The sequence below is a fragment of the Nyctereutes procyonoides genome, unplaced genomic scaffold (assembly GCF_905146905.1).
Source record: "Nyctereutes procyonoides isolate TBG_1078 unplaced genomic scaffold, NYPRO_anot_genome, whole genome shotgun sequence".
Classification (NCBI taxonomy): Eukaryota; Metazoa; Chordata; class Mammalia; order Carnivora; family Canidae; genus Nyctereutes; species Nyctereutes procyonoides.
The window spans coordinates 44,288,908-44,303,566 of record NW_026575051.1 but is presented as its reverse complement, the minus strand read 5'-3'; the positions used below and the strand labels follow the sequence as shown (position 1 = coordinate 44,303,566).

At 36.1% G+C, this 14,659-nt stretch overlaps 1 protein-coding gene across 2 annotated transcripts in view; it reads right to left on the bottom strand.

Annotated features, from left to right (window-relative positions):
* The window catches only part of LOC129512947 (cytochrome b5 reductase 4), a 97,227-nt gene that overhangs the window by 63,773 nt on the left and 18,795 nt on the right, over nt 1-14,659 (bottom strand). For both annotated transcript variants that reach the window (XM_055330543.1, XM_055330544.1), the window contains exons 3-4: nt 8,998-9,098; nt 5,217-5,298 (exon numbers count right to left, since the gene is read on the bottom strand). In XM_055330543.1, the coding sequence (XP_055186518.1) occupies nt 5,217-5,298; nt 8,998-9,098 (183 nt within the window). The remainder of the gene's footprint in view (nt 1-5,216; nt 5,299-8,997; nt 9,099-14,659) is intronic.

The following is a 14,659-nucleotide window of genomic DNA, read 5'->3' as shown; positions in this document are numbered from 1 at the left end:
TTGAAAGGACTCTATTGAGGAAGTAATATTTTAGCTATGTATTGAAAATATGTAGGCATTTGTCACAAGGCCCTGAAGAAAAGTATTCTAGGAAGAGAAATGCTAAGCATTTATAATTGAATGTTTTACATGTAGCTACATACCTCATCTTCTCTTCTTACTTCAAAAACCCTTTGGATTTTGGGTTGGATAGCTTTGGGCTAGATAAATTCTCTGTTGTAGGAATCTATCTTGTGTATTGGGCTGGGTTTGGGGCTGATTAATTCTTTGTTGAGGGGTCTACCCTGTGCACTGTTAAGGGTATGCAATGGCATCACCGCCCTCTCCTCTAACCCACTAGAATGCAAGTAGCACCTAGTTTAGTTGTGACAACCAAAATGTCTTGACATTGCTCCCTTGAGCAAAATCAACCTGTTAAGAATCACTGATACACACACACACACACACACACACACACACACACATATGTGCAAAAGTAGGTAACTTTAATGAGGTAATTCTCTGCCTTACAACATGAAGCATACATGGTTCTTTAAATAGCAGGATTCTCCAATTGAGTAACTATATCCTTTAAGTAAATATATATATAAACCTCAGTATCTTCACTTTTATTCTTATTTAAACATTTTTTGTGATTTTTTTCTTTGTTTCAAGTTTTTATTGAAATTCCAGTTAGTTAAAAAAAGGGGAGGGGGTATGGGAGGATGAAGGAGGGCGAAATTCCATTTAGTTAACATATAGTGTGTTCATCTTTTTTTTTTTTTTTTTAAGATTTTACTTATTTGAGAGAGAGAGACAGAGAGAGCACAAGCAGGGCAGAGGGAGAAGCAGCATCTTAACTTTTCAAGTGAAGGTGTTAGAACACTTCTAAATCCTCTTCCATCTCTAAGCAGTCTACACTGATCTATGGTTCCAAGTGCTTTATAGTCAATAACTGCTTGAGTGAGTGGGTGTAAAAATGAAAAACATAAAGTATTAGAAACCATGATAAAGCAATGAGAAATTAAGAAGAAATATTTCTGACACTACCCTATGCCACTGGAAAATATGACCATTTTTAAAATATGACTTCCATTAAAATTTTTTAAAGTCTACTTATGATCTAGAGCAGTGCTGCCCTAAAGAAATATAATGCAAGCCATAAGTATACTTTTAAATTTTCTATAACCACATTAACAAAATAAAATGGAACAGGTTAAATTAATTTTAATAATATATTTTTACTTAACATAATATATCTAGAACATTATCATTTCAACATGTAATCAATGTAAAATTTATGAGACATTTTATATTCTTTTTTTCAACTAAGTCTTAGAATGCAGTATTTTATACTTTTAACACATCTATATATGGACGAGGCACATTCTAGCACTGGATAGCCATAGGTGGTCTGTGCCTACAATAATGGCAACAGTGGATTAACATAGGGCAAAAAACAAGAACATTTTTTATCTTTGCCAGAGAATGAAGTGTTCCATCCACATAAATAAGTAATCAAGAACTGAAGCTTACCTTTACAAGCAAGTTTCTCCTTTTATTCATTATTGATACTTTTCTAAAGCACAACACGAACCATAATACTTTTTAAACAAAGGATTATTTTAAAAAATCACTGATTCTTTGCTTCATAAGGATCTACAAGTACTATGTTTTATATTCTGATGCAGTTAGCTTCTCTGTTTTCTTCCTAGACACCCATGCATTTCACCACTGCTACACTACAAACCACCAGATAAACTAAAAACTATCCTTCCAGAACTGCCCAGCTGTAGATGCTCATAGAATGCCAATTCTGGATACCCCTGCTTCGGGGTCTGGCAGGCTACCTACCTAAAAGAGGGTACTAGGGATCTTATATTGAAGGAAGCCCATGCATAAAATTCCTCTTCAGCGTAGCCAGTCTCCCCATCTTCCTCCACAAATCCTCATATTGGCAATAGTCTCTCTCCACCTACTATTCCCACTTCTTCTCTGGTTTCACGGTCTATTCCTACTTCATCTGTTTTCATCCTCTGTTCCCAACTCATCTAGAAAGTTCGAAGTGTGGAGTGAACACATGCTCTGATTTGCCAGAGTCGTAGTTTATCCCCCATCATCCCAGCACAATTACTAACAGAGCCTCCCTACATACTCAGAACTGCCTCAATCTGGACAACTACACCATTAACCCATTCTAGTAGTTTCTATCAATAAGGCCAGCTGAGTTCAATGATCAATCCCTGGCCAGAGATGAAAGGCACAAGTAGTACTTACGTTACAGTGGTATTTTGCCTTAATTATTGTGAATATTTCTTATTTCTGACACATCAGATCTTTCTCTTTAGTTACTCTGCCCCTTTTTATATGCTCTACTCCTGCTGGTTAGCCTGTAGTTCAAACGGTATCTTGCTAGATCTTAAGTCTCTACTGTTAAAAAACAAACAAACAACAACAACAACAAAAAATCCTGATCTCCTTACTTGCAATCAACACCTTGCCTACTAGTAAAATTCTTGTCTTTATTTCCTAATGCTTTGCAAGTTGTCTCATCACTACCTGCTGCTGGCTTTACCCTAGCAAAACACTGACACTCTAAAAACGCTTTATAATGAAACACAGATTCACAGCCCTAATCTCACAGGCCAAAGCAATAATAATGATAGTATTTTCTTTTTCACAGAAACAGAACGATCTTTCAGGTGAAACATGCTAGGGGCAAAAAGGCAAAAGGTTCAGGGCTCATTTATACCTAGTAATTGTAGGGATACAGGAAGGAATAGGAAACGTAAGCAGTCTCAGGTCTGAAAGAGTGGAGGGGCAAAAGGTGCTCCCACAGCAGCAACTACTTCTTCTATCTCTCTGCCATCTGTTGGCAACTTCTTAGTGCTAGATGGTCAGCAAACATGACTTCCCTGAGCCCTCCCAGTGATGTTAGGACGTTTCGTTCTTCAACCTTATTTTACTGCTGAGGAAAACTCAGATCTGCTAATTGATGCCAAAGAACATAACAGTTTATGAGTGGCAGAGATGTGATCTGAATCCATGTTGACGTCTATGAAACTTGCACTCTTTCTGCAGATCCTCTGCTGCCTCAGTCATCAATAGCAGGGCTGGGAACAGGGTTAAAAAGGAAACTTAATAATTTACGAATATATAATATCTGACTCGGTATCTCATTCTGGGTGAGAAACGTGTTTGCGCTCCCCTGAGCCAGGAGGAGGAGAAGGAGAAAGAATACTCATTATAGTTTATTTCTTTATGATTAGGATTTAATTAGAAAGCCTGTTTCCTCAATCCCTCAAACTCTCCTGATTTTGGTTTCCTAGTTGTTTTAGTTTTCTTCCTGGTCTCAACTACCTGTATTTCATCCTCACTGTAACTGAATCATTTTAGGTTGCCAGTTATTTTCTCTCAGCATTTCTAAGATACTGTTCTATGGTTTTCTGGCTTCTACTGTGGTTCAGTAAATAAGCTGTAGCAGCTAATAAACTATATGAGTTAGCTGTCACTCCAGCAAGCACTGGTTTGTTGGTATATCTGTCTCTCTTGGCTGTTTCCGTATCTTCTCATTGTCTTTAGTGTTCTGCAGTTTTACTACAAAGAGTCTATGCGTGGATTTCTTTTTACTTACCTTGTTTGGAATTAGTTGAATTCTCTGTATTTGAGGATTTATGACATCAATTCTGGAAAATTCTTAGTCATTACCCCTACAGATGTTGCCTCTTCCTTCTTACTACCACTTACTTCTGGAAATCTAATTACAAGTGTCAGATCCCCTACATCTCATAAATATTTTTCTACCCTTTTGTTTCTGTGTACCACATTCTGTATAATTTCTGATGCTCAATCTTGCAGTTTGCTGAGCTCTTTCTTCTACTATGTCTAAACTCTGGCTATTCATGCTATGTAGTTTTCATTAGCTCTATTTTTCATTTCTAGAAGTTCTATTTGTTTTTATTTTTTTAAATTCAACATGATGATTTTTAATCTTCTTTTTTACTTGTTGCCAATACATTCTTTCAAATATAATTATTTGAAATATATTTCAAATATAATTATCTTTATTCTGTATTTTATTCTGTATATGAATAATGAAGTCCTAGGGGTAAAAATCTGCTCATTTCTGCTGACCTGCTTCTTCCTCATGTGTTATCTAAATTTTTATTGTGTATTAATAATTACCTGATGTGTATTGATGTGGGAATTTTGAGGATTTTAGGTTGTAAATGTGTTTCACGATGAAAAATTTGTATACACTTCTGCCAAACAGCCTGGGAAACCACTAATGAGAGGCCATTTTATTTTTTGGTTTGAAATTTCTGAGACCACATAGCCGGAATATATCCTTCCAATGTAAAGAATTAAGCAAGACAATTCGACTATTCCCACTGCATGTCTAAAATTTTCAGAGGGTGCTCTTCTGAAATAGGCTTAGAAGGTAAAGAGCTGATCTCCAACACCATATTGATTATAGAGTCAGGTCAAAAGGTAAGGGGGAGAAACTGGGTGTATTTTAAAAGTGGCTTAAAATCAGAACATAGATTTTCCATAATAAAGGGACAAAGAGGCAAAAGGTTCAGGGCAAAAAGGGGAGACAGAGCTGGGAGGAAAAATTTCACTATATAACTTGTTTTATTTTCTGAATTTTTAAAGACTTTACTTATTTAGTTGAGAGAGAAAGAGCATGTGCACAAGCAGGGTGGAGATGGAGAAGGAGAAGCAGATTCCCCACTGAGCAGCAAGCCTGACAAGGGACTCAATCCCAAGACCCTGGGATCACGACCTGAGCCAAAGGCAGATGCTTACCTGACTGAGCCATGTGAATATATTACATATTCAGAAAGAGAAATTCTAGTTAAAAGTGAACTCTAACTATTCTAGATAATCTATATGACAACAGAATAAAAGGCTAATGAAAACTATATAAGGAGAAAATAAAGTTGGTTCACTTTCATAATGCTCATTCCTCCCACTATGAGTGTTCCCTCAAAACATGTCAAAATTTTAAGGTAAAGTCACTGCTTCATCTAAAGAACTAATGTAAAACCTTTATAGTGGCTGGACCAAGAGGACAGTGAAAAACAAGAACACCGTGATTTATTTAAATCTGTCTGTTGAAATCTAAGTTTAAAAAGGTACAGGAGTGTCACACATCACTGAGCTCTTTCTTCTACTATGTCTAAACTCTGATGAGTGTCACACATCACTGCCAGGTTAGCACCAGCACCACTCACCTTTAGGAACAGTAGGCTTAATGGCCATTCTGCCAACCAGGCATTCTTTCAGCATGGATTCATAATTGACCCAACGATGAACCTAGGATGGGATATAAATGACAAAAAAGAAACATGACTCACACTCCATGAGATGCTCTTATTTTATTTGCAGCAAAACTAAACAATCTTACACTGCTCTGAAAAACTAAGAAGCAGATTCAACCAGCCAATAATGGAGTGACAGGGAGGCAGAGTACATAGGGATTCTTTAGACAATGTTCTCTAAGTGTTGTCTATAGACCTCTGGAGGTTCCTAACTATCCATGAGGTCTCCATTAGTTTCATAATAATATGAGATGCTTTTGCCGTTTCCACTGGTGTTGACACTTGCACTAATGTGGAAAAAGCAACAGTGGTTAAACTGCTTGCATGTTGGTATGAATCAAGGCAGCAGTTTCAATCTTTATATTCTTCACCATCACATATCCACAGGGGTGGGGTGGTGGGGGACTGGCTTAAGAATATCCTTCCTGAAAGGGCGCCTGGGTGGCTCAGTCAGTTGAGCATATGACTCTTGATCTCAGCTCAGGTCTTGAGCTCGGGGTTGTGAGTTCAAGCCCCACATTGGGCTCCACGCTGCATGTGGAGCCTATTTAAAAAAAAAAAAGAATAACTTTCATGAAGTAGAAGAAATTAGCAAATTTTCTAAAATCTCAAAGCTTGAGTATAGGTCTTGTTTACATTCTGTGTGACAAAATGAGACATTCTCAAAAACATTCCTGCTGCAAAGTAAGATGGTCACCTTAAGGAAAAACACCTACACAATTACTTGATTTGCAAACTGAACTGAGCTTTTTTGTCTCAGAAGGTCATTTATATGTAAATGAAAAAGACTGAAAAACAAACTGGTTATTCAGACTTGGATAACTGACAGACATTTGCTTGAAAATGAACAGACTGAGACTGTCACTTCAAGGAAAACAACTGACTGTATTTGTTGCCAAGCTCACCAGTGGGAATTAAATTTAAATATCCTCTGGAGGACGTTCTCAATATATATTAAAAACCTAAAAATACGCAGCTCTTTCACTAAGTAATTTGTGAATTCACCTAAGAAAATATTCACATATACACAAAAATGCAGGTACCAGGATATTCATCATAGGACTACTTATATTAGCAAAATATTGGAAATGACCTAGATATCCAATTGTAGAAGACCAGTAAAGGAAAACTAATATACTATTCAACAAAATGATAGCTCATTAGTAAAATAACAAGGTCAAATAATACTGACATGAGAATCTTCATATATGCTCCTAAGTAAATAAATATATACTAAAGTAGCAAATCCATAATATATAATTATAAATGGGCACTGATTTGTTAATAAAAATTAAAATTCCTTTTACCAAATATTTATGAACATCCAATGACATATAAAGCACTATCCCTGGGGCTATAGGATTGGGTAGAATTTTAACAGATAAAGGAAGGAGAAAGATATTCAAGAAGGCAAAGGTAGGACATTTGTTAATCATGGAACTAGTGATTTGCTCAAAGCACTTCAGTTTGCTCAAAGCAAAATGCACATTGAGAATATTTGCCTTTAGACAGTCTTTTAAGGCCTCAAAGTCCACGCTAATGACTTTCAATTTATCCCACTGTTATGATGCACATCTGAAGAGTTGTAGGACAAGGTGCGAAGATGACTGTCTTTTTTAAGCAATACTCATCTAGCTGTCATGTTATTTACATTGGTACTGAAGGCAAAGATATGAGGACAGTATTAAAATAGCAGGGTCAGAGAAGGTGATAATGACTTCATCTAAGGCAGCAGGAAGAAAGAAAAGGATGTAATGTTTAAAGACAGCATCACAGGATTTCACCAGTGACTGGTTATTGGTGCACAATGAGGAAGGCAAAGATTACTCAAGTGGCTTTGAGTTCCCGTTACCAGAAACAGGAAACGGGAAATAAAAGGAAAGAAGATGAGTTGATATTATTTGAAAGCAAAATGAGTTGAAGTGCCAACGGGTAATCAAATTGCCCATTAGGTGTTTGGAAATACAAAATAAGAGGTCAGAAGTGGAAGTAGAGACAGAAATTTGACAGTAAGAAAGATTACTTAATATTCTTTGTACAACTCAAATACTAGCCCTGAATAAATTCTCAAATATTTAAAGATACAAGAAGCTTCACCACAGTTTCTAGAATATAAAGTTGTTTACTTCTGTGGTAAGTGAAAGTCTTAAACAAATATCACTGTTTCTGTTGAAGTCAAAGGAAATGCAGCAATCTGGTAATTAATGTACTGTTAAACTGCTGAAGAATTTAAAAACATAGCAGTTCTTGTGATTTCTCCAAAACTTAAATAAGGTTTATTACTTAAATAAGGTCCCTGTACCTCACAACACTGAGGAATATAAAGACTAGATTTTACTGGATGAAACCTCTTTTTATGGAAGACTATACTCAGTATCAAGAGGTTACAGAACAGATATAAGAAGAAAGTATGTCAGATAATTTTTCACGCAAATGTTCCCAAACTTTTCTATTTAGCTTGCACTGCTAGACAATAACAAATACCAAATGACAATAGGAATTTGCCTTAAATCAGCAATAAGAACCTCCCAAAGAAACTGCTATTATGACCAATGGCCAAACACAACTTTCCTCCAACCCAGGAAGAACATTAACAGCAAATGGGAATCTGCTATTTAAGCAGATGCACCTCAGTATCATTAAAATATAAAACAAACAGTATTTCTGGCAATCTGCTTAATAAGTAAATCCTAAAATGGATGAGAAGGTAGGAGGAACAGAAATCAAATTATATTTGTTCAGAAGTCAACTCGGGGTGCCTGGGTGGCTCAGTCATTTTGAGCGTCCGACTCTTGGTTTCAGCTCAGGTCATGATCCCTGGGTAGTGAGATCAAGCCCCGTGTCAGGCTCCTTGTTCAGCAGGGAGTCAGCTTGAGGATTCTCTCCCTCTGCCCCTCCACCTACTCATGTGCACTCTCTATCTCTCTCTCAAATAAATAATCTTTAAAAAAAGTCAACTCTAAAAATAACCCAATCTCACTCCAGTATCTCAAATGGTAAAACTCTAGTGCCATAACATGGATCGTCATCACTAAAATACAAAATAAAGCATATGTGAGACAAAGGCAAATTTCTATTCTTCTCAAGATTGTTGTTTCACAATAGTAGTAAACATACTCTATGTAACTTTTAAGTAGCATAAGAGCTAATGTTTGGTTTTAGTAAATATATGGGGAAAGATGACTAATTTAAATATCTTTTGAAATATACATAAGCTCTGCTATCGCTCTAGGAAAAATAAATTTTCTATTCATTAATCATCTAACTTTCTACATCATTTGCAGATTCAGCATAGCAAGACGGGCCGATTATTTAACACTCCCCAAAGGAGAAAAAACTAAGCGCAGAGAAGCTAAGTGTCTTGTTCTTTCTTCTAATTGTTACTGCCTCCCATAAGTCAATCATCATAATTCTCAAAATCAATCAAAAGTAAGTAAACAGATGCCAGCAGAGGAAACAGCAAGCACTTAAGAGTAGACGACCAGATACAGATTTGAAACCATCTCTAAATTATAGCAAAATAATTCAAAGGCAAATTAAACAGTTGTACTTATGAGCATCTTCCTACATTTCAAAATTCAAGCAACACATATGAAATTTGTGCAACTATTGTCTTTTTCTTCTACCACCATCATACTGCTAAATCTAAGAGAATTCTTCTACTGTAATACTATGATCACCTTCACCACCTTACCTGATCAAAGAGGTCAGTACCATCGGATCCTGCTGCTCTCATGAGTTCATCTTCTCCACCAGGATGATATTCCATATACGGGCTGACATTATAAACAAACCCTATATCAAAACAAGGGGAAATAATATCTTAAGTGAACTTAAGAGTTGTACAAACTATAAATATAAGTTTCAAAAAATCTTTTCACTTTTCAAATGTGTCCTATTTAACAAATCATTATTATTTCAAAGTATTTAGTACATACAGGGTATAAAATTTCACTATACTCTCAAGCTAACAAGTTAGCCTGCCAGTTTCATGGGTCCTGGGCAGAAAACATCAGACACAAAGGATAATTTAGTACTCACATCACTAGCAGTAGCAGTGGCTATAATATCAGCATTTGCTGGGTTCCCTGAAGACCTATGTGAAGAGGGCCAGACAGTACCTATGCACTCAATGCACAGCATGACAGGAGGGGAACTCTTAAGTTTAGGAAAGTTGAATCTTTTATAATGGGCAGTAAGGACATGCACCCTTTGTTCTGGAGGGTGACATTACCTTTATTATACCAAACAGTAGGCAAGCCTGTCCATTACTCTAGAGGAAGTCAGGAGTTCTACTACCCAAGGTTGTTTACTATGCAAATATCCCTGAAAAGATTGTCCAGCACAAAGACAGCCAGTGTTTCTGCTTATAAGATGTGCAGATATCTGAAAAACCTATAGAGAATTGCCTCCTAAGATAAAGAAATAATGAAACATTCATTATTTCATCTCAGTGAACAATGGGCAAGCAGGGGTGACTGGGCCACTGATGCATGCTCTGAGAAAGGAAGCACAATCCTCTGCAGTTGTCCAAGGAACAAAGATTATGGTTTAGATCTTAATAATCCTTTTATCTTCCTCAAACATTTATTTTATCTGTTCATACATTTAAATGTATTTTTATTTAAAAAAAAAAAAGGGAACAACAAATGGAGGAAAATTTCTTAATGAACAGCCCTCCCAAGGAAATGAGTTGCTGTTTAATCCTTTACTTGAAAACTATATGGTAGACAAATCCACCCCTAAAGACACCTCAAGAGAACAAGGACAACTGGTTTTTCTTATACCCAGGACTACACTCTCTTTATGTTATGACTCCCGTGAATTTAAATAACTTCAGGTAACTTAAAATATTCATTCTATATAATAATCTTTAGAAGAAAGAAGAGATTGGATTTCAGACCCAAACAGGTACCGTCTTTTTTCCACAAGTTTAATTTTAGAGAATAACCAACCAGCTATATTTCTTTATAAAATGGCTTAAAAGCAATTTAGGCAACAGACAGAAGTAAATTCACAAAATCTCTCTTTCAGCAGTCCTCCAAATAAGTCTGAGAAAAAAATCCAAACAACTGGTGGAGTTCCCTCCTTTCTTCTTCCCTATCCACCTTCCCCACCAAATTTGGAAGGAAATTTTCCTATTGTTTAATGCTTAAAATCCACAGACCACAAATGCCAGAGGTAATGATTAGGATCAAAATTATTCCCAATGGGCGTGGGGTTTGTTTTTGTTTTTTGTTTTGTTTTGTTTGTTTGTTGTTGTTTTAAGACAGAATGTCTTCCAAACAAAGGAATTCCAAACTTTCTCTGCAAGCAAATCTGGACTAGAGTTTCTCAAGAACATGAAACTTAAAATACACATAGAAAGTTCATGAACCTTCTATAATGGAATGTCATGTGTTTTAGCAACCAGTAGAAAGATAAACAGCTCTGCCAGCTATCCATAATCAGCATATAAAGCTTAAAACATCCCACAGGTGCTCTCCTTGACCTCACAACCCTTTTTTTTTTTTTAAGATTTTATTTATTTATTCATAGAGACACAGAGAGAGAGAGACTGAGAGAGGCAGAGACACAGGCAGAGGGAGAAGCAGGCTCTATGCAGGGAGCCTGATGTGGGACTCGATCCCCAGTCCCCAGGATCACATCCCGGGCTGCAGGCGGCACCAAACCGCTGCGCCCCCGGGGCTGCCCCCTCACAACCCTTTTGATGGACCCTTATCCTCTCATATTCTCACTCCAGATCTGAACAGCTTCCATGCTCTTCAAATGGACAAAACTGGGAATATCAATAAAAACCCTCACTCTCAGGAACTGAGACTATTAATGTTTCAGTCCAAGAAATGTTAGATCCAACCACACTTGGCAGTGTTAGTAATTTATTAATTATGAGATGTAAACTCAGCTCTCAAAATGCAACTGCTGTTTTTCTTTTTCTTCCTCTATCTTATCTCCTTTCTTTTTCCTTTTCAAAGGCATTTCCTAACAACTAAAACTTAACTGTAGCAAAAGAAAATAAATGCAAAGAACCTAACTTTATGCCTTTTTTTTTTCATGCTTGATTATATTCTATTTGTACTATACCCAGGTTTTAGACAGCAGTCTCTCATGTCTAAGCCTCTAGCTTCCTATGGATTCTTACCACCTGGTTTTTAGAAACTAATTTTGCAATGACACAATTAACTTCTTCCCACAGTTCTAGATGCTCTGCTCCAGTATGGCAGATCTATACAACTGATTGCCTGTTAAATATAAATAGATAGTATTTAGGAATCCACAGGCATAATCTCAATTTAATTCTAGGCTATTAATAAATTCTGCAAAATCTGAATCCTAACAATAACATTAAGAACAAAAATGGGCAGGAAGAGATTCATAAAACACCAATCCTGAATGTAGCAGAGGATTTTGGTGACAGCCCAACTAGTGCTTTTAGGTTATTTATATGGGTCACCTTCAGTTACACAGGGGGCTTTAGGGAGAATATCTACTGATCTATCAATTGATCAATCTATCCATCCAGCCATCCACCCATCCATTCATCCATCCCCTCTTTATACTGATATTTTTTGTTTTGTATTTTGTTTTATAAACTGTAACCCAGAGTAGATTGAAGGATTGACTGAGTACTGTTAAGAGCAAGTTAATTTCACAATAGACATACCAATCATAGTGTGGTACACCCTAAACTTACAAAGTGTTATATGTCGATTATATCTCAATGTAACTGAAAAAATTGATAAAAAAAAGAACTTACTAAAATTAAGATACAACAGTTTTATTAGGAACACATACTCTAATGTTTAAATACATCACTTTTCAAATGCTCTAGCAACATTCAGAGGTGGATTTTTTAGCTAAATTATCCTAGCTGAGCTGCAGTGAAATTGAGAGCACACTTTCAGAACAACAGCTACACTGAGTTCTTTAGGCAATGTACTGGTAGTACCTGTTCTAATATTTTCATACTAAATTATCTCTCATGTGTTATATGTCTGGAACTCTAAGCTCTCAAATATGTTCTTAGAATAAAAATTACTCCCTTTAAAATTACCACTTAGTGCTTTGTATCATCAGAAATTACTGCCAATTCAATCACAGAAAGAGTCTTAAGACTGGGAGAACTCTAAAGGTAATGTTTAGTCTGATTTCCAATCCAATACAGGACTTACCTCTATAAGATCTACAAACAGATGATCATCTAGCATCTGCTTGAACAGTGCCAGTGTCTAGGAGCTCACTGCTTATTTAAAGGCTTCGTTCAAGGATCATTATCATTTTTCTACCTAAAAACTAATGTTGCCATTTTACACAGAAAGAACTCTTCTCTATCTTGGTAAATGCTGCCCCTAGTTTTTCACATATACGTTTTATATTTGTTGTAATTTAAACCCTAGCTACTACTGCTAAAGACTAAGGCATCTTATAACAAAATAAGTTTGTTTGTAGAAACTTGAAAAACCCACAACAAAATGTGTAAAAGAAAAGAAAATATACCACTTGCCTAACCCAACTAACAAAGTTACTGTGATTGAGCAGTAAATGTCATTCTGAACTTCCTAGCAGCCACGGCTAAAAAGAGACACTAATAACACTAGCTGCATTATCTGATTTTAAAAAGTATTAAAAAGAAACAAAGGGGACTCATCAGTTCTTTAAAAAGGAGAAACCCCCTCTAAGTTTTTGATGTTGATATGATGAGTCCCTGTACAGGTCACTGACCATGTGACAGGTACTATGACTTACCAATATGCAGAAACATTCTTCAGGTAGCATTCCTAAGTTACCGCTAATGTACTTTCTGTCTCTTGAGACTTGCAAATTTGGGGCATTTCATATAAATGGAACATATAACACACGGTATTTTGTTTACCTTCTTTCACTTAGTATAATGTTTTCAAGGTTCATCCATGTTGCAGTATGTATCAATACTTCATTCCTTTATATGGCTGAATAATATTCCGTATATGGACAGAGCATACTTTGTTTACCTGTTCATCAGTTCATTGACATTTAGCTTGTTTTCACTTTTAGGTTATTATGAATAATGCTGCCATGAACATTCATGTACCCATTTTTATGTAGACATATATTTTTATTTCTTTTTGAGTATATACATAGGCGTAAATCTGCTGGGTCATAATACAATTTATGTTTAACCTCTTGAGGAATTGCCAGAATGTTTTCTATTCTCAACAGCAATGTGTAAAGCTTCCAACTTCAGAGCACTCTTTTTAAGCCACCACTTCAACTTCCCATAGACAGAAAAAGCCTTTTCCCACCTACAGACCCCAAATCACTTATCTCAGATAACTGAACTCACAACTGGATTGCAGTAAGCTCCAACTCATTCTCAACCCCAGCTCTACATCAGAAACAGAAAGTTAGACTCAAGTAACATTTACACTTATTAATCTATCTCCCAGATAAGGTTCCTACAATTTTTCAGGTTAGGTAACCACAAGCGAACCATAATAATCCACTGATAAGGAGTGAACTACATCCTCATGGTTCAGGCTACACACCCACTGATAATTCCTCATTTTCTTTGCTCTATCTTATGTCAGAGAGTCTCAAAGCATAGCATGATCCAGGGCTTCCTAAGGGAGCTCAAAAGTCTTTTGGTGAGTGGCCCAAGGCCAAAACATTTTTGTGGTAATACTAAGATGTTATCCACCTTTTAAAAAATCTTTCACATGTGGTAAGATTAAATGCAGAAAGTGATAGAAAAATACAATTGTCACCTTAGCCACACTTTAAAGAGATTAGTGAAAATGTAAGATGATGCCACTTCTCTATTTTTTGTTTTGGAAAAACAAAACTCTCTTGGAAAGAGAGTTATTTTTCATAAAAATATCTATTATTTGTGATAACATACAATACATATAGTGAGTTTATTGTTTTTATTTTAAAATGAATTTTTAAATGTTCTTTAAATATCTTTTTTTTTTTTTTTAAGGTGGTTTAATTGGGGCGCCTGAGTGGCTTGGCTGGTTGACTGTCAGACTCTTGGTTTTGGCTCAGGTCATGATCGTAGGGTAGTGAGATCAAACCCCATGTCAGGCTCCGTGTTCAGTGTGGAGTCTGCTTAAGATCCTCTCCCTCTCCCCGCTCACATTCTCTCTGTTTCTCTCTCTCTCTCTCTCTCAAATAAATAATCAAATAAGTAAAATCTTGGGCAGAAAGAGCTGCCTCTTAAAATTTCATAATTTTCATTTCTGAAAGGTAAAAGCATCAATAGATATAACCATAAACAAAAACTCCTTAGAGGTCTTCAATAGTTTTTTTAAAAAAGAGTAAAGAGATCTTAAAGCCAAAAACGTTTGAGAACTATTGCTATAAGTGAAAGTGGCATT